Source organism: Apis laboriosa, unplaced genomic scaffold (assembly GCF_014066325.1).
Source record: "Apis laboriosa isolate Shangri-la unplaced genomic scaffold, ASM1406632v1 scaffold23_cov150, whole genome shotgun sequence".
NCBI lineage: Eukaryota > Metazoa > Arthropoda > Insecta > Hymenoptera > Apidae > Apis > Apis laboriosa.
The window spans coordinates 4,632,374-4,657,319 of NW_025222452.1; the positions used below are offsets into that span (position 1 = coordinate 4,632,374).

The 24,946-nt window shown below is 21.7% G+C and overlaps 5 protein-coding genes across 10 annotated transcripts; 2 read left to right on the forward strand and 3 right to left on the reverse strand.

Annotated features, from left to right (window-relative positions):
- The first annotated feature begins 1,638 nt into the window (after positions 1 to 1,638).
- LOC122713236 (serine palmitoyltransferase 2) lies at positions 1,639 to 11,214 on the forward strand. Of its 2 annotated transcripts, XM_043933486.1 has the most exons (11): positions 1,759 to 1,895; positions 4,730 to 4,826; positions 5,504 to 5,680; positions 7,395 to 7,549; positions 8,274 to 8,419; positions 8,485 to 8,703; positions 8,785 to 8,948; positions 9,030 to 9,191; positions 9,276 to 9,538; positions 9,657 to 9,786; positions 9,877 to 11,214. In XM_043933486.1, the coding sequence occupies exons 2-11, from the start codon at positions 4,773 to 4,775 to the stop codon at positions 9,982 to 9,984; spliced, it is 1,578 nt and encodes a 525-aa protein (XP_043789421.1). In that variant the 5' UTR covers positions 1,759 to 1,895; positions 4,730 to 4,772; the 3' UTR covers positions 9,985 to 11,214. The 2 variants fall into 2 exon arrangements, with proteins under 2 accessions (XP_043789420.1, XP_043789421.1); XM_043933485.1 differs by lacking the exon at positions 4,730 to 4,826 and having other exon boundaries at positions 1,639 to 1,895; positions 9,877 to 11,213.
- Positions 11,215 to 11,685: 471 nt separating this feature from the next.
- LOC122713364 (gem-associated protein 6-like) lies at positions 11,686 to 12,335 on the reverse strand. The gene is made up of 2 exons (XM_043933729.1): positions 12,178 to 12,335; positions 11,686 to 12,095 (listed from the first exon to the last, which is right to left on the reverse strand). The coding sequence occupies exons 1-2, from the start codon at positions 12,324 to 12,326 to the stop codon at positions 11,759 to 11,761; spliced, it is 486 nt and encodes a 161-aa protein (XP_043789664.1). The 5' UTR covers positions 12,327 to 12,335; the 3' UTR covers positions 11,686 to 11,758.
- A 263-nt stretch (positions 12,336 to 12,598) lies between these two features.
- On the forward strand, positions 12,599 to 13,523 carry LOC122713349 (trafficking protein particle complex subunit 4). The gene is made up of 2 exons (XM_043933708.1): positions 12,599 to 12,888; positions 12,963 to 13,523. Exons 1-2 carry the CDS (start codon positions 12,714 to 12,716, stop codon positions 13,439 to 13,441), a joined length of 654 nt encoding a protein of 217 aa, XP_043789643.1. The 5' UTR covers positions 12,599 to 12,713; the 3' UTR covers positions 13,442 to 13,523.
- Positions 13,524 to 13,592: 69 nt separating this feature from the next.
- Positions 13,593 to 18,381, reverse strand: LOC122713468 (juvenile hormone epoxide hydrolase 1-like). The gene is made up of 8 exons (XM_043933949.1): positions 18,232 to 18,381; positions 15,375 to 15,486; positions 15,101 to 15,293; positions 14,781 to 15,022; positions 14,584 to 14,699; positions 14,328 to 14,527; positions 13,999 to 14,233; positions 13,593 to 13,919 (listed from the first exon to the last, which is right to left on the reverse strand). Exons 1-8 carry the CDS (start codon positions 18,288 to 18,290, stop codon positions 13,703 to 13,705), a joined length of 1,374 nt encoding a protein of 457 aa, XP_043789884.1. The 5' UTR covers positions 18,291 to 18,381; the 3' UTR covers positions 13,593 to 13,702.
- Positions 18,382 to 20,694: 2,313 nt separating this feature from the next.
- LOC122713309 (guanine nucleotide exchange factor for Rab-3A-like) lies at positions 20,695 to 24,942 on the reverse strand. 5 transcript variants are annotated; one of them, XM_043933653.1, is made up of 10 exons: positions 24,806 to 24,942; positions 24,288 to 24,462; positions 24,137 to 24,178; positions 23,139 to 23,442; positions 22,842 to 23,054; positions 22,526 to 22,761; positions 22,011 to 22,394; positions 21,822 to 21,924; positions 21,683 to 21,749; positions 20,695 to 21,620 (listed from the first exon to the last, which is right to left on the reverse strand). In XM_043933653.1, the coding sequence occupies exons 4-10, from the start codon at positions 23,361 to 23,363 to the stop codon at positions 21,541 to 21,543; spliced, it is 1,308 nt and encodes a 435-aa protein (XP_043789588.1). In that variant the 5' UTR covers positions 23,364 to 23,442; positions 24,137 to 24,178; positions 24,288 to 24,462; positions 24,806 to 24,942; the 3' UTR covers positions 20,695 to 21,540. The 5 variants fall into 5 exon arrangements, with proteins under 5 accessions (XP_043789588.1, XP_043789585.1, XP_043789586.1 ...); XM_043933650.1 differs by having other exon boundaries at positions 23,139 to 23,448; XM_043933651.1 differs by having other exon boundaries at positions 24,281 to 24,462.
- Between the last annotated feature and the right edge of the window lie 4 nt (positions 24,943 to 24,946).

Below are 24,946 nucleotides of genomic sequence, written 5' to 3' on the forward strand. Positions count from 1 at the left end.
TTTGCAAAGAAGGAATAGGAGGGGACTTGTCAGTCAGGACAATGAGTCACATTGGAAAAATTAAAAGTATGTGATAATCTTATGATGTAATCTTAATAAGATGCGATAATATGTTATACCTGTAATATATTATTAATTAATAGCATATTATTAAATAATAATAAAAAAATATTAAAAACAATGAAAGATTATTAATTTTGTTTAATTTAAATTTATAAAAGTACTCAACTTTGAAAAATTTTTGATTCAAAATTTATTTTTGTTTATCTAATTTAATTATGTTGTAGCTCAAAATCAATATGAATATCAAAAGAATATGTTTTGAAATCAATATAAAAATGAATATCTAAAACAATGCTAATACTGATCACAAAATTACTATATTCAATAGAATAGAATTCCTTGAGAAGTTAAATTTTTTAATAATGTTTTCTAATTCAGTTTTGTAATTTATCTTGCAAGAAATTATGCTTGAGTACAATTTTATATGTAATGGAGTTGTTCTTTACATATATATCACCATTGTATTTTTTTATAATAAGATTTTCAATTTTCAGATAAATAAACAAATATTACCTTTATATTAATAAAAATATTTTTACATTTGTATACTTTAATATTATGTTATTTATTTCAAATTATAATTGTAAATTGAGAAATTTGTAAAATAATAATTAATTGAAATTACAATTTGTTTTTACAAACATTTTATTTACTAATTATAAATTATAAATATTTTCGACTTTTAATGATGTCTGAAAAAAAACTGATCCTCGAATATGATTCGTCAACGATGGAATTTGAATAAAAAAGTATCGAAAAATTATTTGATGATTACCGATAATTTCTCGTTTGAATTGTATCAAATACACATTTCTTTACAACGTTTAATTCTATACATTCATTATGTACATGCAAAACATTAGTACGCATGTACAATATTTTAAATTACACAATTTGAAATTGAAATTACAATTTCATAGTGATGAATAATAATTAAATTTTGTAAAATATTTAATTAAAAAATAAATAAATTTTAAAAATATTGCATTAAAAATATTTTTTGATCAAAACTAAAAAAATATTTATTATCAAAGCTTTAAGAGAAAATTTAATATAAACAAATTATTTTTTATAATATTTTAATAAACTTTACTATCTTCTTTCTTTTTATCTTCTTTTCTTTTATCTTTTTTCTTTTTCTTTTTCTTTTTCTTTTATCTTCTTTCTTTACTATCTTCTTTCTTTTTAACTTTGATCAAATTATGTATCTAATTTAATATATGTGTATTGGTTTTTATATAACTTATAAATCATAACTTAAATAAACATAAACAGACGTATATTATTAGCATATATAATGTATCATATAACATAGCTTATAATTATCAAATATAAAAAAGAGTAAATTAATTTTAATTTACAAAAATTAATTTAAAATTATTACTGTTCTTAATTATATTAATCTTAAGAATAATCAGGCTAATTCAACTTGTACGCATGCGCATACTCGTACGTTCTTGCGTTATCCCTATATTTCTCCATAAATCGCGGTCATAGAGTCAGCAAAATCGAAGCGCATGCGCAACCAGTATCGTGATCGCGACGCGTGGCTTACTTGAGCGTCAGTCTTTGCTTATTCTTCGTATTGTACTGACGCATTTACTCTCTCTTTTTTCTCCTTCTCTCTCTTTTCTCTCTCTCTTTCTCTCTCTTCTCTCTCCGGTCCTACAACGGTTAGTGAAAGATTCGCCCTTTGCAATATGGCGACTCAGGCTATCATCCGGAAAAGACTAAATACATACGAGCAGAAAATAAGCAGAAACGGCTTAACCTTTCACGAGGACATCCTAGCCAACGGCCATGCTGATTTACAAAGCAATGGACGTGTACAGGTTAGATCATTACCTGTCACGCGTTTATTTTAAAATTCAGTTTATCAAATAAAATTTCTGAGACAATTAAAATTCGTTTAAAAATTAGTATAATGTTTATGATTATTGATTTTTATGTCTTTGATTTAAATATATTTTATTTCGTTATATAATACAATTTAATTTAATTTTAATGTTAGTATGTTAGTATTTTAATGTTAGTAGCAAAAGTATTTTGTTAAATGTGCATTAATATTAATGTTATTAAGAAAGTATATAAAAATTAAATCTAAAATTTGTCATATGAGCAAACGAAATGTGTTTAATTATATTTCGATTATTTGTAAGATATATCGAATAACTTTCAATTCAAGAAATTGCAATATAAAACAGTCCTCTTTTCTTATATAATATTTATAAGCATATATTTGATATTATAATTATTATTAAATTAACATTAATTAATTTTATTTTACTGAATTAAATATCATTTTATTTACTTATTACTTTCATATTAATGATTTTTAATAATGTTTTTGTATGTTATTTGTACATAGAATATTTGTTGAAATACTTCGCGATATAGTTATAATATTAATGGCAAGAACTGAATTTATTAGACGAATCAAATTGAAAAAATCAAGTTAATTATTAATTTTTAATCATGCCTTTAAATATGATAATGTAATAAAACGAATTTATAAGAAGAAATTTTTTATTTGTAATTAATTATAAGGCTTAATTTTTTTAAATAAGTGAGTTGTTTCTAATAAATGAATAATTAAAAATTAAATTTTGCATTCAATATGACTGATATAACGTATTAAATATGATAATTAAAAAGATTTACGCATTTGTCATATTAATTAATATTTTTTTTTTAATTTTTTTCTTCGTATTTTTCAAGTATATATAATCAAAGACCTGATTATCAGTTCGACGTATATATTTCTAACCTAATTCTTATCAATGATCATAATATAGAAAACAAAATTATAGATATCAATTTCAATGAAAAAAATATATATTACAAATATATTGTAATATCAATTGCCAAAAAAATATTTGCAATTATCAAAAAAAAGTAATAATATAAAATATGAACTTTTATTACGTTTCAATAGTTTGTAATATTTTTTCAAAACTAACCTCAAAATTTAGAGAATTTAATATTCTCATTAAATAATTAATATCAGTTAAAGTAAAAAATTTGAAAACAGGAACAAAAATTTAAAAATCATATTTATATCATATTTTCATTTGATCTATTAAATTATTCAGATTTCAAATATTAATTTTTATTATATTTAAAATTTTATTTTTAATAATAAAATTAATTAAATTTAAGAAAAAAAAATGTATATTAAATTAATTACGAACGCAATAAACTTTAAAATAATATCAATAAATTAAAGCAATTATAGTGTTGAAATTTTTGTAAAAATATTTTTAACAAAAACATTAAATATTATAATATGATTAAAAAAAGATTAATAAGAAAATTGATTAGAATTAAAGGAAATCGAATTATTTTTGCTATATATAAATAAAATATAACAATTTAATGTATAATTGTGTATTTAATGTATAATGTATAATAATGAAATTTATATAAAAATAATTTTTTTTCCTAATAAATTTAAAAAAAAAGTATATTTATAATATTAATAATTGATACTTCGATTATTATATTTAATAACTTCATATATTTTATTTTCTAATAAAAATTAATATTTATAATGTTTAACGATTTGATTTCATTTTTATTTTATTTTATTTTTTAATTTCATATTGCCATATTGTTTTCCATTTTTGTTTATTTATTATTATATTATATTTATATTTATTTTATATTATATTTTTGTTTTCTATTACAATCAGGTCGAAGAAATATGAAAACCACTGCAAATTTTTTATTTAAAAAAACTTTTTTTATTTTCTTAATAATGCAGTTTCATCTTATTGAAAATTTTTTTTCATGATTATCATCTATGAATCAAATTAAAATGTCTTTTAACATAATATATTTATAAGTGTCAATTTATAAGTGTCAATTTTGTATAATATTTTATATAATATATTAATATTTTATATATTGGCTTATTAAACTGCAAAATTAGAATTTACAAGAAGTGATAACAATAGAAAAATATATTTTCCAATGAAAAAAAATATAATTTAAACAGCTTTAATAATTTTAAATATTACTAACATTTCATTTTAAGATTTTTGATTTTTTTTTGTATAAAAACTAAAAACTAAATTTTTATTTTATCGGTTTTTTTTTTTAGTTTTTATATTGAAACCTTATGATAACAACATTATATATATTTTCTGTCCATCTTATTTTTAATATAATAATATAATTATATTATGTCTAAATATATATTTCTAAACATTATTTCTAAACAAACTTTAAATAATTGAAATTATTTTTTATTTTATGTAATGGAATTATTGGATACTATTAAATATAATAAAATATAAGATGTTAATAAAAAATATCTTCTTATTTATTTTATAAAAAAATGTTTTAATTCTATGAAACACATATTTAAAAAGAAATTGTTAAATTAAAGCATATTTATTTTTTATTTTACATTTTTTGAAATATCAAATTGATTTTAATTATTTAAATAACATTACATATTTTTTTTAATACTGTATTATAGCCAAAAAAAAATAAATGAATTCGACAATCTGTATTAAAATGACCTTAAATTAATCTTGAATAAAATGAAGCAATATTATTTAATAATGAATCAATCAATTCATGCTACATAATAACATATGTAATAATTGGAATGTGTATTTATTGGTCTATAAAAAATCCACGTACTTTAAACTTCGAATAGGTCAGTTGCAGTCTGATTTTGAGCAAGTAGGGGAGAAAGCCGCATGCGGCTCGTAAACCACCAGTTCATCACCTCTGCAGTAACCGATACAGTATACGTATGTATTTTCAATACATTCTTGTCCTTGTTTACTTCAAGGTCACTTTAATTACAAATTTTTGAATTTATTTGTTTATCAATTAAAATACAGTACTGAAAGAAATATACAATGTTATTTAAAAATTTAGGATCAACATATTTTCAAAAATTTTAAATGTAATGTAATATAAAATTCATATTTTTTAAGAAATATTTTTTTTAATAAAGTAAATAGAAATAAATTTTTATTTATTAATCTATATATAAAATGCTTAATTTAAATTGATTTACTCAAATATCCACATACTATTGATGATATTGAAAAATATCTTAAATAAATATGCTGATTAAATTAAAAATTCAAACAAATTTCAATATTCAATTTGAATAAAATATAAGATGCAATGCAGTATTTTTGTATATGTTCTCTATCTTCGATGTACAATAAATTTTATAAAATTAGTTAAATCATATATTCTTTTATACATTTAATTATAATTAGAAAATATTCATAAGATATTTATAAGATTATTCACATTTTGAATTTTTGTTTAAAAGATTTTTCAATATCAACATTTTCGAAGATTTAAACAGAACATTACTATACATGTAATGCGTAATATATGTAAAATATTTTTTTGTTCAGTATTTAAGAGTTTATTATAAATATAAATGTGTTTAAAACATTTTATTTAGTTTCCAGAGAAAAAAACAAAGGTGAAACCGACGAAATTAAGATCAAAGGAGTCATTCGAAAGAATACCATTTATTACTGCAGTATTGACCCATTTAGGATTCTGTATTCTTATGTTTCTGGGTTTTATAAATCAATTACTTTTCACCCCAAGAGTTGCAAAAGAATACAATAGAGAGGTAAGAATAAACAAATATTTAAAAATTAGTTAAATAACTTGAAATTGAAATATCTTTAAAATATCTTTTAATTTGATCATTTATCGATTTTTTTATTTTGTAAAAATGTAAGAATTTATAAACATAGAATGTTTTTATAATCAAATTCAAAAAGTGGAATTTTTTAAGTTAAAAAATTTAAAAAATCCTTGACTTTTTATATATATTTTTATCTTTGTCTTAGTAAAATTAAAATAAATCAATTTATAAATTAAGATAATAAATCAATTTATATTTTTGGTTTAGATTGAGATGAAATTAATAAACAATGATTTGAAAATATTATTTAATTAAAAATAGATATAAAAAATGGAATTGATTCAAATATTATTAATGTATAATGAAAAAAAAATGAAATAATAATTAAGTCAAAAATGAAAAGTAATCGAGAAACAGAATCGCATAAAAGAAAAATTAAATCGATTCCGTTCGAGTTGAATTACGATTGTTCACGAGAAAGAAAGATTCGATTGATTGTAACTTAAAACAATCATAATTATAAAACTTATGCATTCAAAGATTTTTTCAAGCGGAGTAAACGATTTTATGATTTTTTACGCTTTTAATTTTCTTAAATACAATTTTTAACTACAATACACTTATTACTATAATATATATATATATATACTTATTTTATTATTAAAAGGTAAAAAAACTTTCGATGATAAGATTTATCGAGATACATGTAAAAAATTAATGACAATAATTTTAAATTATATCCTAATTAATTATCCTAATCGTGTGTATTATTGAGAATTATATAAAATGATTAATAATTAAATGATATATAACGAAGGGAAATATGAAAATATAAAACTTGTGAAAATAAATATTATTTAATAGTTTTTTACGAAATCTCTAGAAATGTTTTATCATCTTAGAATAACAGAAGCGTCAGAAATGAAGCTTTTGATATCTAATCTTTCTTGATATACTTATAATATTAAAAAAATATAAATCTAGGATATAAAAATGATATTTGACAAATAATTACCAACTATTAGTAAAAAAAAAAGAAGAAAAATAGAAAATTTGCGCTTACATTTTGTAAACAAAAGTCTTTCTTTCGTTTTATCATATAAATGAACGTTTAAGTAATAATAATAAATATAATACGTTTCAAATCTTATGATATGACTCATTCAATTAAAAATTATTAATATTATTTATATATCATAATATCAAATAAAATTTTTTCTAAAGGAAACTCATTATATAAATTTAAACTTAAAACAATGATTAATATATAAAGCATTAAAAAAATATAATTCAAAAGAATCAAATTTTTTAAATTTAAATTAAATTACGTTCATATTGATATATTAAAATCTTTTTTATATTATATCATTTATTTTGAAATGTTCTATAGATTTTTCTATTATACTGATTTTTCTATTTGTTAGAATAGTGCTACGCATTACTGTATAGCCGTATATGGCATGTTATAAAGCAGCTTGACCGATAATGAATTGTTCGGCCTTGAAATATTTAAATGATAAATTTGAAATTTCAGCCGATGCTAGAAACTAATTTTTCTACATAAAACTTATTATTTATATTTATGTTATATATATTATAATTTTAATTTTAAATATTTTTTATCATTTTTAAAATTTTTTTTATATAAATAAATACTAATTAAAAAAAAATTTAATTCAATTTTATTTGTTTCCAGGGTTATGCATCTTTATATGAGCATTTCGAAGAGTTTTATCTTCGATACGTTTACAGGAGAGTAAGGGATTGTTGGAACAGGCCAATATGTTCTGTTCCAGGTGCCACGGTTACACTTAAGGATAGAATAACAAAAGATTATGGATGGACGTTTCAGTAAGTTGAAATTTTAAAAATAATTCGTCAATTTTAAATTAAAATACATTACAAATCTTTAAAATGAGAATTATATGCAAATTGAGAATTATATGCAATTTTATTTTAAACAAAAGAAATTACTAATCATAGTATTTTCTATTTATATATAATCCATTTTGATATAGTTTTTTTTATTAAAGTTATATAACAACTATTATATTATAATTTTTTTATTATAAAATAATAGAAATTATTATAATTTTAATTTTGATATTATTGTTATTCAATTTCAAATGCACATATTCGAAAATCGTAACAACTCGATTGGAGATACAGGAAGGCAAGCATCTATCTTGATTAAATGTAATGAAGAACTCAAGGAGATTTGACGACCAGAGATTGAGCAAGAAAACAGATTTATAACTTGAAAATTAAATTAAATGGATTTCGATTAATTTCATTGTTTTTTATTACATTTATTTATTTGTTTAATTTTTATAAACATTTCTACTTCTACTTCATTTTTGTCAATTTTTTGTAGAAATCTTACTTTATTATATAATATTTTATTTTTTATTAATGAACATTTCATTTAATTTTTTTTAACTTAATTTTCATAAAATAAATTGATTAATATATATGTGCATCATTTTAGCATTTTAAATAACATAAAATATATGACAGTCTACTAAAATAAATTAAAGTTAAATTATAATTTTTCATTTACCAATTTGATATTCAGATTCACGGGAACGACATCAGAATGTATAAATTTAGGATCGTACAATTATTTAGGCTTTGCAGAAGCGAATGGTAAATGTGCTGATCAAAGTATTGAAACTTTGAAAAAATTTGGTTGTGCTAGTTGCAGTAGTCGTCTAGAACTTGGTAATTAATTTTATCTTATGTAATAATATATATTATTTTTATTTTAACTTCTTTTTTAAATCCAGGAAATATGCCAATTCACGAAGAATTAGAACAATTAACGGCTAGGTTTTTGGGTGTGGAGGACGCTATAGTCTTCGGAATGGGTTTTGCTACAAATGCTCTTAATTTGCCCTCATTATTGAGCAAGGGATGTTTAGTATTAAGCGATGAAAAAAATCATGCCTCATTAATACTTGGATTGAGATTGTCTGGTGCTACAGTTAGAGTATTTGAGCACAATAGTAAGTTTATAAAATAACAAACTGAAAAAAATTTCATTAAACTTATTTTTTAGCTTAAATATTGAATTTTATTTTTTATAGATATGAAGCATTTAGAAAAATGCTTGAAAACTGCAATAGTTTTTGGTCAACCAGAATCTCATAAACCTTGGAAAAAAATAGTGATTGTAGTGGAAGGTGTTTATTCTATGGAAGGTTCTATTGTACATCTACCTGAAATTTTGCAGCTCAAGAAGAAGTACAAAGTATGTACATTTATTTGCATATATAATAATTCCATTCTAATATATATCTAGAAAATATTAAAATTTAATTTAATATAATAGGCTTATCTTTATTTGGATGAAGCTCATAGCACAGGTGCATTAGGCAAACGTGGAAGAGGTGTTTGTGATTATTATGAAATTGATCCACGAGAGGTGGATATACTTATGGGAACTTTTACAAAAAGTTTTGGATCCGCTGGCGGTTATATTGCCGGAACAAAAGTAAAAAAATTTTCAAGTTATCTTTATAATTAAAAACACAATGTTTATAATATCAATATAACAATAATAATTCTATATTTTTAGATATTAATAAATCATTTAAGGATACATAGTCATGCACATACTTATGCGGCAGCTATGTCTCCACCAATAGCACAGCAAATTATAACTTCAATGAAAATAATAGCTGGGGAAGATGGTACAGATGATGGAAAAAGAAGAACAAAACAATTAGCGAGAAACACTAGATACTTCAGACGTAGACTTAATCAGATTGGAGTTATCATTTATGGAAATGAAGATTCACCTGTTGTACCTATGTTAGTTTATTTGTTTTCAAAAATAGGGTATGTAGATTAATATTTAGTTAATATATATTATAATTAATATTATTATTATAATTAATATTTTAATGTAAAATAATGAATTGAATCTTAAAACTATAATTTTTATTCCAATTAATAGTTCAGTTGTACGAACCTTAACAACATATAACATAGCAGCAGTTGGAGTTGGATTTCCAGCAACCCCATTAATGGAAGGCAGAATACGATTTTGTCTTTCTGCTGCACATACTAAACAACAATTAGATTACGTAAGTATATATATTTTTTTTATTAATTTAATTTTTTGCCATCGATTTTCTAATTGAAATTTTTAATTTTTTCTCTTTTTTTTTCTTTAGGTATTATTACATATTGAAAGTCTTGCAGATTTCTTGGGTTTAAGATATTCTCGTAAATCTCGCGATCCTGCCCCCATAGAATATTATTCCGATGGTGAGGCCGAATGACCTGTTATCTAAAAATAGATTCTTTAGGATATTTACTTTGCTCCAAAGAAGCGCCTGGTATTTCTATGGAGAAACACTGCCTTGGAAGAACTCTACACGCATTCTTTTATATGCTTTTCCATTGATGTGCATATATCTTTTAATTAAATCACAAATAAGAAAAAAACAATATCATTTCTGAACGTCTTGAAATCATTATTGTGAAATATAAAATTATAAATTAATAATTTTAGAAGAAAATACTTCTTCTACATCTTGGATATTTATAATGATATTAGAAATTTTTATGAAGAAAAAAATATCAAATTTCTTCTTGCACAATGTACAACGAATTAAAAAATATTAATGGAGAAGTTAGAAATGCGTCAGAGTTCAGTTGTCCTCTTATTTTACGTGCACCAAGCTCGTAGAGGCATATACACATATCGGTGGCTGTGATATGCCAACAGATTCTAGATATGCAAGGTAGTTTTAATAAGTAAAATTCATCCGAAATAGTTTCCTCTTCCTACGGTAGAGAAGCTAGACAGTTCGATATTTTTCTAAAAGAAATGAAAAAATCGAAGCAAGATTTTTCCTCGAATATTCAATTCTTTGACGCATTCTGCGTTGGTGCACTATTGTAATTGCATTTATTTTATATCAAACATTTTATATCAAAATTTAACTCTTTTGCTGTGGTACATATTTTATGTAATATCACTGTATGTAGCAGTGTAAAGCTTTACAAATTTATCTATTTTTTATATCATTGCTTCTCTATCATTGCTATATTTACGTATATGCTTTAGAAAATTAATAATACGCGCACATATACATATAAACGCACACAAAACGAACAGTAAGTACTTGACATATTCAATTTTAAAAATTATTCATCTATTCATAATAAAAATACAGAAAATAGAATTTTAGAATTAAAAAAAATATATCTAAACAGTGATTTTTACTTCCATTACCACAGCAAAGAGTTTAAGTTTAAGGCAAAAAAATACATATATTTTTCTTTTTTTTTTTGATAATTAAAATAGATTTATATTTTATTAAAATTATAATTATATTAAAATTATAGTTAACAATTTATTTTTTAAAAATAATTTTATAGTTTTATAGTTTTCTTTTTATTCTTCATTCTTTAAGTCAAGCATCATTAAAAAAAAAAAAAAAATAGAAATAGTTGTTTCCAAATAAGACCTAAAAACGCGCACATTTTTAATAGTGATAATTTCAGACAATTTCACAGATAGTATAATTTTATAATTAATTATTCGATTTTAAACAATTATATATCATAGAATAATATTCATTTATAAAAGAAATTCATAAAATTGCACAAATTTTTTAACATTGTTTTTTCATAATTCACTAAACGAATTAATTATTAAATTAATTATTTATTTTTAAAAAGTAATGAGTATTATTTTAACAAATTGAAATAGTTTGTAAGAAATTATTATTTTGATTTATTTCTCATTAATATATATATGTAAAAAAATGAAAATTTATATTAAGCATCTATATATTTATATTAAAATTCAATTCAATTGTAAATGAAACACTTTCATGTGCGATTAATTTATATCAAATAAAATTTTATTTTAGATGATATGTGATGTGCGAAAAATAAAATATTTTATGGTAATAAAAAGAGATATAATTCAGATTTTAAAAAATAAAGCAATTTTTTTAAAACAATTTGTATTTTTTTATAATTACTTATTTAATGTTTCAATTAAATAAAGAGTATAAATATTGTTTTAAAAAAGCATAAATCTCAAATTTGTATACGAGAAAGAAAGCTTTGAATTCTTCGTAAAATAATGCTATTATCGCATATGCAGTCAGAAGGTTCATATGGTGGTTTTATAGAAAGTATATTTTCTATTGTTAAAATGTCATTTTGTTCTTTTACAGGGAATCTATTTTCTCGAAGTAATTTTATCACAGCATTTTTTCGTTCCTCTAATGTGGTTTGAAGAATATTTACTGGAGCGTTTGTAAACAATTCTGGTAATTCATATGATTGATTTGAACAGATATTTATATTTTTTATTGCATGACCAAATATGATTTTTAAATTATTTTGTTGGCAGCCTTGTAACAATACAACACTGCAAAACAACTTATAAATTATTTATGAATAAAGAAATAATTGAAAATTTTAAATAATATTAACGTATAAACGATTCTAACCTTTCCGATACTGGATCAACTGTATAAACAACACCAGATATCATAGTATTATCTTCAGTTAAAATGTTCACTTTCATACCAATGTAACTTTTAAATAATAAAGGATCATTTTTATAAATTTTATGGGAAAAATGCGAATTCTCTCCCATAATATAAACAAAAACTTTTCTCGCAAATAAAGTATAGTATAGATGATATCATAAGAACTAAATTCTAGTAACATTGAAATTTTCAACTAAAATTAATTAACTGAAAATTAACTAGAAATAATAGTATAGAAATTAAGTAGTAATATTTAAATATTCAACTAGTGAATTTCATGTGAATTTAAATAACATAACCTAAAAAATAATTGATGTTGACAACTTTATCGTAAATATACAATTAGTTGAGATATCTATAAATTCAAAAAACTTACAATGTATAATTAAAAAGTGATAATTAATTATAGCATATTTATTAATATTATATTATTATATTATATATAATATATTAATATATTAATTATAAATATAGCAAATTGAAAAAATTTAATCATGGTTATTTATGGTGTTTATATTGTATCAAAATCAGGCGGACTAATTTTTAATCATGATCATAATGTTCCGCGAATCGAAAATGAAAAAACATTTAATTTTCCACTTGATATAAAATTAAATTATGAAAATAAAAAAATTGTTGTTTCATTTGGACAAAAAGAAGGAATTAACGGTAAGAATAATATTTCTTTAATTTTTAAAAGATTATAAAATTTATATATATTATATTTTATTTATTTATTGTAGTGGGTCATGTTTTAACTGCAGTAAATAATAGTCCTGTTGTAGGACGTGAATTAGAAAATGGTAAAGATGTGATTGAACTGTTAGAACAACCAGAAAATTTTCCTGTATTACTTAGATTTAGCCGTGCTAGAATGACAACCAATGAAAAAATTTTTTTAGCCTCAATGTTTTATCCTTTATTTGCAATTGCCAGTCAATTAAGTCCTGAACCACGTTGTTCTGGCATTGAAGTTTTAGAAGCTGATACATTCAGGTTGCATTGCTATCAAACATTAACTGGAATAAAATTCATAGTAGTGGCAGAACCCACTCAAAGTGGAATAGAAATTCTGTTAAAAAGAGTATATGAATTATATGCTGATTATGCTTTAAAAAATCCTTTTTATTCATTAGAAATGCCAATCAGATGTGAATTGTTTGAAACTAATTTACAAAGTTTACTAGAAAATATTGAAAAGTCTGGTTCTAGCAATGTATAAGTAATAAATTATTATCTCATAAGTAATATTAGAAATGTAAAACATATATAAAATATGATTATGTTAATTAGATTAAATCTTACTTGATATTATGAAATATCATATTAAAATGTAAATGATACAATGAATATAAATAAAGATAATTCTCTTGTTTGTATTTAATAGTAAACATAACAATTTATTAAAATATTTTAAAAAAATATATAAATAATTATATGTATATATAAAAATTATTGAATATTTTTCTTAATAAGATTGCTTCTATGAGAATTTTGATGTAAGGTTCTCTATCTTTTTAACAAAACTGAAAATATCATCAGCTAAAAGTCTGGGTTCTTCAAAAGCTGCAAAATGTCCACCACGTGATATAATGTTGTATTGAATTATATTAGGGTATTTTTGTTTAAGCAAACTTTCAGGCAGAATAAGTATTTCATTGGGAAAGACTGCACAAGCTGTAAACACTTTTATAGGCAATCTGAAATAAAATGTGTACATTTAAATGCTTTGTATAAATAAAAAATTTATAAATTTGTAAATTAAATACGTTAACTTACTGGTCAATTTTCAGAGATCTATATGATGAACTATAGTTTTCAGCATAAAGTCTAACACTTGTAGTAATACTATTAGTGATCCAATATATCATTATATTATCTAATAGCTCATCCAGCATAAATTTTTCTGTTATACCACCATCATCTTGTTTTTTATATGTCTTATTTGTCCACACAGAAAACTTTTCTAAAATATATGCTGCTAATGCATCAGGTGAAGCAGTCAATGCAGCACCTGATGAACAAGTTTTATTAATATTAAAAATTTTAATTTCTAATAATTTATGTATTTTATTTAAAGTTTTGAATATCCTAAACAAAATATATACCTATAGTATCTGGTTTTGTAGCTTGTATATGAAAGTAACCACTTTCTTCAATTAAAGTGGACAAAATTTCACTCACAGGAAAGAATTTTGAATAATGTTCATTTGCTCCTATTAACGATGGGAAATAGGTACCGACAAATAACCAGAAAAAATTAGATAATTTTAAAGAAGTACACATATTATTGTGTAGACCAATTATCCTAAAAAAAAATAATATTAAATTTTCTTAAAGTTTTATGTTACTGTAGTTACTAACTTTTCTGGGAAGAGAACAGCCATGTCAGAACCAATAATAGATCCCCAATCTCCTCCTTGAACATAAAATTTTTCAAAACCAAGTCTCTGCATTAGATTCTTGAATATTACAGCTATCTAAATAAAAAGTAGTTTTGAAAGAAAAATCATTAAATACATTAGTTTATATGTCTGTAAAAACAGAAAGTGCAATATTACCTGAGCATTAGCCATGCCTGGTCGTACCGCACCTTCGGAGAAACCGTATCCAGGAAGTGACGGTACAATAACTTCGAACACAAAGTTCTGATTAGGCCAAGGTTTTGTTAACATGGGTATAATTTTTTGGAATTCCACAACAGATCCAGGCCATCCATGTAGCATTAGCAAAGGTAAAACTTTTAAATTTTTATTATTTGGTAAATTTGTTGGCTTTACATGATAGAAATGTATGTCCAAACCTAAAATTTTTACGTATTTTATTTCTTCTTTATTAAATTTTTTATTAATTATAAAAATGCATAAATTTTTTTCCTTACCCTGAATAGTAGTCATAAACTGAGGATACTTATTTAACAAAGCTTGTCTCTCAGTCCAGTTGTATTTATCTCTCCAGTAATCAAGTACCGTATTCAAATATCTAGTTGAAATACCGTAAGTCCAGCCTACATTTTCCAATGGTTTTTTATATGTTCTTCTGTGTGCCAGGCGATATTTCAAATCATCTAAAAGCTTAAAGAATAGTTGGATAAGTTAAAATGAATGGAAAAATTAGAATTCAAAAATAAATTATAATTTTATTTGATTATTTACCGATTTTGATACATCAATTTTGAAAGGTCGTATTTCTATAGATTCCTTTTCATTTTTTTTTGATCCCCAATTTGTTTCCGGTAAAGTTGGAACGTTAAGTTCATTCACAGAACTAAAATTATTAAACATATTTGTAAAATTATAAATATAGATTATATTCTTTTTAATATATTATGCTATTCATATTCACAATTATGTATAATCTCTCTCTCCCTCCCTTCCTCCCTCTCTCCCTTTCTCTCTCTCTCTCTCTCTCTCGATAATTTTAAAAAATTCAGTCATGACCTCATGAAATCGAATTCACGATACTTTTTTTTTTTTAAATTTCTAAATATAAGTATTTCATCAAATAATAAAGAAGATAGATGAGATAAGATTCATCTTGAAAAATAAGTTTTTTTAAATGAGCGTTATGCGTTTCAATTATAGAATTATCAGTTATCAAATTATATAGAATCATATCATTCGAATTGACAAATATTATTATAATTAATAATCATTTTGTAATAATTAACCAATTATTTTGTTCTGTTTATATTTTTAATATGAAATGATAATTTTCTAATCAAGTTAATAATTTAAAAATATGATATTTTCATATATTAATGATTATATATAAATATTTTTATTTATATATATAAATATTTTTTACATAATATTTTAATAATGATGCTTATTAAAAATCGATTTATATACATATAGTATAAGTATTTTATGAATATCATAAATTTAAGAACATGACAAGTGATGAAATATGATTTAAAATATTCGTATTTTTTTTTTTGAAATTAAAAAATCTAATCTTAGTTCTAAAAGTAATAATTAATCATTTATATAACTACAAGTTTTTGATTAGATAACATTACGATTAAATATCATTACAAAGTATTTATAAAGCAACAAAACTGATAATTATTATTATTATTATCAATGAATTTTATATTTTAATGTAAATAAAATATATTAATAATAGAATAATTAGATTTTGAATAATGATTAAAATATAAGTAAAATAAAAACAATAATTTTCTACAACCATCTTTCATTAATTTTGTTTACTGGACATTTCTTATTTCCGTTGCATAAGCAGTTTTTATATGTATTAAATGAATTATTATATATTATTTAGAATATTAATGATTTGAAAATATGTTTAATTATACAAATATATGATAATAAGAAGTAAATAAATAATAAATTGATAATAATATAAGAAATTTATTAATGACATTTATTAATAATAAAATAGATTTTAATCACTCGATCAAATATTAGAAATAAATAAAACAAAAAAAGAGAAAGAATTTGAAAATTCATCTATTTCTTGATTATATACGATTAATCTTGATTTTCCAAAAACAAGAATTTAAACAATTTTTTTTTATATTTTTGATTTTTTTTTTCTGTTCAGTTATATCATATTATATTTATATATATTTATGTATTTATAATATATATATTTATTGTATCAAATTATAAAACAATCTGTATATCGAAAGAACCAAAAAGTGTGTAAATGAAAAATAATAAAGAAACTTAAAATAATTTTTATTATTCTAATGATGATAGCATACTTTTCATTCAAACTATAATAAAATTACTTGTTAAATTATGAATCCGCTTAAAGAATGGACTTTAAACTACTAATAATGACTAATGATGAATTTATAAATTTAAAATAACTCTTCGTTATATCTTAGAAAAATTTATCAAATTCCATAATTAATTTAATTTTTTACAATTTTTGAAAAAAAAAGACTATATTCATTTTTTCATTCCGTTTTTTAATGTGAAAACATCTTTATTGAAAATTGTTTTAATAAAGTGAAAATAAAATCTTTATCGTGTAAAGTATTTCTAAGCAAATTATTATATAATTTTTTTTTGCAAAATCATAATAGTATAAAATTAAATGATTCAAAAATCAGAATTTTTTTACTTTTAATTTTGATGTTTAATGTATCTCTTCCATTTTCAATTTAAAATATGAAATAACTATGAATTTTATTAATTTCTCTAAATTCAATATAATTATATTTAATGAATATTGATTTTGATTTTATTTAAAGATGAATTTATATTTATTATAATCAATTAACGGCATTAAACTGATTTTTAATCAATAATATTTAAAGCTACTAATATTTATTATAATTTGTAATAATATATTGAATGAATCAATATTTGTTGATATTATACAAATAAAATTGAAAAATAAATTTGATATATAAATATATACTAAGAATTTTAAATATTTGAACATAATATATAGATATGAAAGGATTAAATTCTTATAATAAATTTTAAATGTAAAACGTAAAATAAAAATTATAAATATTTAAAAATAATATTAAAATTTTATAATTAGTTATTATATGATATGAATAAATTCTTTATATATATAAATTTGTATAAATAAAGTTTACATTTTTCTTACGTATACAAATCGGAATTCATGAATTATAAATGAATATATGAAAAAATTCAGAAAATAAAAATATGTTATATTAAAAAGAATCATATTAATTTTACGTAAGGAAAAAGATTTTTATTAAAATTTTAAAATCATAAATCATTTTATATTTAAAATATAAATATAATTATAATATAATATAAAATTGTAATAATAAATTATATAATTATAATTTTTACAAAAATATATGAAGATTGAATATTATTAGGAGTACTTTTTACATGAAATAAAATAAAATCGATCAATTAAAAAATATATATCATATACATATCTATTGATATCTATGATAGATATTCTATATAAAAATTATATAAATAAATACTTATATATTTCTGATATTGTATTCAATTTATATTAATCTTTTTATAACATTGATAAACTTACGATAAATAAATAGATATTCCAGCGACACAAAGTCCTAACATCCCTACTGTTTTCCACATATTGTACCGCACGTTTGTTCACTTTGACTAAATTAGCAATACGTGATAGAATAAGACTTCAACAAACTTTTATACTAGTATTTAAAGAAAAAAATAACGTTAGTCAACAAAGTATTATTAGAATAAGAGAGAGAATTTGATTCTCAGCACCATCTATTGGTCGATTTTAAGTATCATATGCAAGATATGAATATGTAAAAGATAATTATGTAATTGTTATGTTTCGAACACAAGGATTATTTTAGTTATTTTAATTGAAATTAGTATGAATACAATTACTTTTACACAAAATATAAAAATAATAGTATTATATTTTTTATATTTTATTTTTTAGGAATATAAAAAACATGATTATAATCAAATAATAGAAAATAAATTTTAATTTTTGTTCTTAAATAGAATAATTTGCTGCTTGATTTAATAAATGAATATCTTTAATTTTAAATAAGTTCGATAGTTCGGTTATTTATATATGTATTGAGTTCATATTAATTACAAAGTTATTTTTAAATAATTTTGAAATAATTTTAGGATATAAATAAGTTTAAATATAAGAAAATTCAAATTCAAATTTTCAATTGGAAATGTTCTTTATTTTCTTATTTTTAATTCTAATTATTTTTAATCATTATTTATAATATGAAATAATATTAAAAAGAACAATATTATAAAAAAAAGGCTTAAAAATAAATATAATATTGAAAAAAATTTTTTTATTTAATTAATAATTAGATTAAAAAATAATTACAATTACAATACATAAAGATTGTTAATAACGAAAGATCATACATTTAATACTATCCTAATAAACATGAAAATTTTTTTTTAAACTTAAATAACTATGATGTTATATTATGACTGATTTTTCAGATAATCACTATTATATTTTCTTTATATAATTATGCGAAAATTGTTTTAGTTTTTCCGAATCTAAATATGTCTAAAAATCATGTTTAGTAATATAACTCAGTATATTTTAATAAAAATTATTCGGAAGCAATCTTTGGCAACTTTGAATAATTTGAACAAGTATTATTGATATTTCTAATTGACTATTTAAGACTATTTAAGATTTACATGTCATTACTATTTTAATTTCGTTTCGATTATTGTATATATTTAATATATTTATAGTTCAACCTTTTACAATAACATTGTATATATACAGCATGAATATTATTAAAAATTTTCAAACATATATTTTATTATTATTTTATATTAAATATAGAAAAATAATAAAAAATTCTAACTCAGTTTTTATAGAATATCAATCTGTATACCATATAAAGACACAAAGATAGTTACTCGTACAAAATAAACTAAAATTTATTTTGATTTGAAAATCTTATTTTTAAAAATATGATTTTTGCAAAAAATTATCTTAATTTAAAATATATGTTATTATGTATTATATTTTTTTATTCAAACATATGTTTTGTTTTGATTGACTATGTAAACCATGCTAAGAGACCAAATTCTTAAAATTAATTTAAGATGTTTGGTTTGGAAGTATTATATACAAATATAATTCTTGTAAAGCACCATCAATATACAAGACATATAATATATATATATATATATATATATATATATATATATATATATATCTTANTTAATGCTTACTTATGTAAATATATAAAAACAATTTTACATATTTAATTAGATTTTTATGATAGAATAAAAGCATAAATGTTTTTTTTAAGTTCTAAATAAAAAAAATTCTGATTCGCATATTAAAATAAAAGATGAAATATAGCATATATAGATTTTTTTTATCAACCAAAATTAAAATAAATTTTTATATATAACAATAACAAAATTTGATTGTAAATATATAGTATATCAAATATCTAATTTCAGTTTATTATAAATTAAATGAATAAAACATTGCACTAAAAAATAACAATAAAAAATTATTTTATAACTATAATTTGCTATTATAAAAAATAATTTGTTAACTACTGCACAACCAAATATTCATAATTTCAAATATTTATCATTTAATCATATATTATTGACATAATATATATGTTCTATGTAATCCTTAATCCATAAATAGTATACATTTTTTTAATATGCACACTAATTACCAGGTACTAGTTAATATTTGTAATAAAAGAAAACATTATTAAAAATGAATATGATACAATATTTTCTGGGGGAAACTGTGTACCTTTGGACAAAATTCATGTTCAAATTCATAATAATCCAAAAAATATTAATTATTATATATAAAAATGATATATAATTTTCATTATTTTTACTAAAATATCATTTATAATTAAAATAGAATTAAAAATATAAATTCTAAATATGTTATATTATGTAACTTATTATTAAACGCAATTGTAAATATTTATATTTTAATTTTTTTTATAAATAATTTATGGCATTTTTTGAAATCTTTAATATATAAAAAATTTTAGTGCTTCAATGTTCAATGATACGTTTATATTAAATTTTATATTAAATTGCAAAATTTTTTTAAAAATAAATTTAGAATCTTATTTGTTATGTCCAAAGGTATATATATATAAATAAATAAAAATAATTTAAAAAAAATTTTAGAAATTTTTCTCTATATGATTTTTTAAATTACAACATTTATACTTTTTTTTGAATAAAACAATGGCTTATATTATTTGCTGCCATTATACAATTTAAAAAAGATAATTATAATTGCTAATAAATTAGAAAACTAATGTAATCATTTTTTTTTATGTGTTGTGATTAAGTCATCATTATACTTTAAAGCTTAAACTAAAAACTAATCACGCATTATTAATAAGCGAAAAGTCAAAAGGCACCATGTTCCCCAATATCTTAGAAATACTTGATTGCACTTTAAAACTGATTAAAACATATTTTTATTAGAAAATAATATAGTATGAATTTCAGATCGATAAAGAAATCTTTAATATATTACGTTTATAAATAAAATATATGTTGATACTTTAAGAATTATAATCTCAATCAAAAAGATTCATAGATTGATTTGTATAAATTCTTTTTCTCTTCTTAAATAACTCAAAGCGTTTTACGCTATAATAGAGGAATCTGAGAGCTTTCATATATTAAAACTTTAACACTTACTCTAAAAAAATCTCGATCAATAGATAAAAAAAGAGATCGAGTTGGAACGATTAAAATTTTTGAACAACCTACAGTTCATAATTATAAATGAATAATAACAAGTCCATGGCCTAATTTGTTACATTTAAGACTAGAAAAAGTCCTCCATGGAAAGCATTTAAGATGATAATGCAAGGCCCAAACGAGCAAATGCCATTTCCTTTCGTAATCGAGTAATTTCCCAATAAACATCGTGAACTATAACAATAATTAAATTTTTTATATTATATAAAAGGAAAACTAAAATAACCAATATTTACCTGAGCTTTTAACAAGGCCACGCTCAATATAGCGTAAATAATTCAAAAAATCGCAGACCGCTATGATCTACAAAAATATCATTTTGTTCAATATCTAATATTTTACAGTTAATAAATTATTTACAGAACTTAAACTCACTCGATTGCGACAGATTTGTGATATGCTATACCACTGATTTTCTTGATCCCCAAGTCTCATTCGATAATAACATTGACGTGGTGCTTCAAGTAATACACATTTTCTAAAAAAATGAAAAAAGAAGAAATATTTATGTTTCATATAATAGTAAAAAAAAATAATATATCGATATTAAAATACAAGATTTACTTTGGAAAAGTGAATTTAGTTTTATCACTGATGGCTTCGATAAAAATGATGCCATCAAGAACAGCTTGTCTAACTTTTGTACCCAATTCTTTGTTAGGAAAATCAAGACAAAGATCGATATCTTCTTTAAAAATTCTGTCAACGAAAGGATCACCTTTATCTACACATGGATTGGCTTTCCATTTAAGAAATTCTGTATGTACTCTAGGATCAACTTCAAGACCAAAATCTTTGCATTCTTTGTCTTTCTCTTTTTCTGAATCTTTTTTCCAATCTCTTTCTAATGTTTCTCGATCTGATGGTAAAGATGGTCTTTGTTCTTTTAGTGGAGAATCTGGTGGAGAACTCTCTCGACCATATTTTAAATTGAAATGTGATGGTGATCTAAATAGAAAAATATTTAAAATTTAATTTAAATACCATTAATTCCATTTATTGATATTTTTAATATTTAAGAAAACATATTTAAAAAATGTTTAATATAATGTTTATAGTAATTATAAACATATTTGCACCTTCTATGTTTTCTTGCAAAAAGTCCTTGCTGATTATCCTCATTGTTAGGACGACTTTTCGTATCAATTTGCGGATGTAAATGAAAGTTTGGTTTAGCCGGCGTCGAAGTTAATACCAATGTTTTTAAAGCTGCCACTTCAGCAGCTAAAACTTCAGCTTTCATACGACTTTCTTCTAATAGACGTTCTGCGGTAGCTTGACGAATATTTGCTTCTCGCACCATATTATGTGCCTCCTATTTATATATAAAATTTTGGTTAAATTCTTTATTTCCTTTTATATAATATATTAACAAATATCATTCATGAAATTTACTTGAAAGAGACTGGCAGTGAGTTCCTCCAATTCAACTTCAACATCTTGCTTAATTCTTGAAAGTCTTGTAACTTCTTCATCTTTCAATTTTAACTCCTCATGTGCTCTTTTGAGTTCATCTTGTAATTTTGCTACAGCATGTTCTTTTACTTCAGCTATAGCTCTACCCCATTGTAGAGTAGTTGGTGAGGGTGGTTCTTTTTCTTGAGAATTCTGGAAATATTGATATTATTATTGTAATATAATATAATATGATAAATGATTAATGATGTAATATATTGAATTACGAGAATTTACTTGAGGTTCCTTAGTATATAATAATGCTTTTGAGGAATTATTGCAATAATTGAGTTTTGTTGAATCATTAATAGAATCTTTGTGGTTTATTATTTCGGCATCTTCTTCATCAAATGTGATAGATAATGGTTTGATACAATGATTTTGATTTTCATATAATTTATGTTCATTCTTGTTTAACCTTGCCAAAGTGTCACAGGAGTTTGTAAGTTTTCTTTCTTCCATCGTTGGTGAATTTCAATATCGCAATAGAACATTGTGGAGTTTTCTAATATACGTAAATACAGAAGTGGTCTTGGTTGAACTGGAACTTAAAAAGATTAATCAGTAAAGTAAAAGAAATATTATTTAATCTAAAAATAAATTATTTTAACACCAACATTTTTAAAAATATAATTTCCTAAAATATTTTTGTAAGTAGTGACAAATGATTAAGATAAATACAGGTATATTACACAATAGTATACATATATTGATTTGTAGGTTTAAAAAAAGAAATAGTGCTATATAAATCACATTGCTATATTAAAATAAAAATTAATTGGTAACTTTTTCTTTAAATAAATCTATTTTAATTTGATAAAAATTTTTGCAAAAGAAAAATGCATGTTAATAAAATATATCATTTTATTAACTTCGTAAAAAATTGAAATAAAGAAGATAATAAATTCTTATTAATGTTTTCTATTATATATATCAAAAACATAAGTATTTTAATTATAACTCTGTTGCATATCTTTCATACTTTAAGTAATATTAGAATACTCTATTTCGGCAATTAAAAGTATGGCGAAAATAATTCCGTTAGTCAAACATTTTTTTATTTACATAAACAAATCATTATAATACATACAATTATTATAATATAAATTTTATTAATTTTATTTTAATATATAGCAATTAAATAATATCAGTAAAATTCATTGATAAAAAATGAATTCGCGCTTATTGATCCAAAGTTGCTGTGATTCTAAGCTTAGCAGCATCCTACAACTTACCCATAAACCTTCCTTTACGCAACTCTCCTGCCATTAGTGGATCTGACGAAAATCATCAAATAATATTAGAGAGAAAAGCGGAACGACATAAGATTTTTTCCGCAATATGTCAACTTCGTGTCAATGTGTAAAATGAAAGAATACCCATCACCCTTTCATGACCCGCAACACGGCCCGACTGAAGACTTGAAGTGTCACATAGTCACATAGCAAGAAGAATGAACTTTCATGCGCCACAGGTTACCCACTGTTAAATGCTCGTACTACCTCGTACCAGCTCGTACTTGTGCTCCGTAGATTATGAAGTCATTGAAGTTCACGCACATCTTGAATTAGGCGATGAATTATGAAAGCGAACACCGATGCATATACATATATATACATATATATATATATATATATATATATATATATATATATATATTGAATTGAACTACGTTACGATTCACATGAATTTTCGTTGCCGCCTTTTTAATATAATTAGCATTAAAATGATTTCATCAATTGTGCTCAATGTCGTATTAATCTTTAATTATTTTCTCACGGTTAATTTTGAATTATTTCAATAATATAATTATCGATGACTTCATAGATATTTCAGAATTTTTTAAATGTTATAGATGAATTTTTTAAATATTTCAGATAAAAATTTTGAGTTGTGACACTTACTTTTTTCAGCGATCAATGATAATTTTGACGTCTAGTAACTTCACAATTTTGTCTCGTTTCTTCATCAATGGCACTTTATACTCTCTTCTTTACCGTTATGAGGCGTCTGCTGCCGTGTGATACTAATATTTTCGTGCGTGC

Bases quoted from the DNA above. Each gene is read 5' to 3' on its own strand.
- LOC122713468 (XM_043933949.1), bottom strand. From the start codon at position 18,290: ATGTGGAAAACAGTAGGGATGTTAGGACTTTGTGTCGCTGGAATATCT. The intron at 14,700-14,780 runs GTAATATTGCAC...CTTTTTATTTAG, and splicing joins CAGGCATGGCTAATGCTCAG to ATAGCTGTAATATTCAAGAA. The intron at 14,528-14,583 runs GTTAGTAACTAC...ATTTTTTTTTAG, and splicing joins GCTGTTCTCTTCCCAGAAAA to GATAATTGGTCTACACAATA.
- LOC122713309 (XM_043933653.1), bottom strand. From the start codon at position 23,363: ATGGAAGAAAGAAAACTTACAAACTCCTGTGACACTTTGGCAAGGTTA. The intron at 22,395-22,525 runs GTGCAAATATGT...TTTTCTATTTAG, and splicing joins TTTGCAAGAAAACATAGAAG to ATCACCATCACATTTCAATT. The intron at 21,621-21,682 runs GTAAATATTGGT...TTATTGTTATAG, and splicing joins TGGCCTTGTTAAAAGCTCAG to TTCACGATGTTTATTGGGAA.
- LOC122713236 (XM_043933485.1), top strand. From the start codon at position 1,764: ATGGCGACTCAGGCTATCATCCGGAAAAGACTAAATACATACGAGCAG. The intron at 7,550-8,273 runs GTAAGTTGAAAT...TTTGATATTCAG, and splicing joins GATTATGGATGGACGTTTCA to ATTCACGGGAACGACATCAG. The intron at 9,192-9,275 runs GTAAAAAAATTT...CTATATTTTTAG, and splicing joins GTTATATTGCCGGAACAAAA to ATATTAATAAATCATTTAAG.
- LOC122713349 (XM_043933708.1), top strand. From the start codon at position 12,714: ATGGTTATTTATGGTGTTTATATTGTATCAAAATCAGGCGGACTAATT. The intron at 12,889-12,962 runs GTAAGAATAATA...TATTTATTGTAG, and splicing joins ACAAAAAGAAGGAATTAACG to TGGGTCATGTTTTAACTGCA.
- LOC122713364 (XM_043933729.1), bottom strand. From the start codon at position 12,326: ATGGGAGAGAATTCGCATTTTTCCCATAAAATTTATAAAAATGATCCT. The intron at 12,096-12,177 runs GTTAGAATCGTT...GTTGTTTTGCAG, and splicing joins GTTGATCCAGTATCGGAAAG to TGTTGTATTGTTACAAGGCT.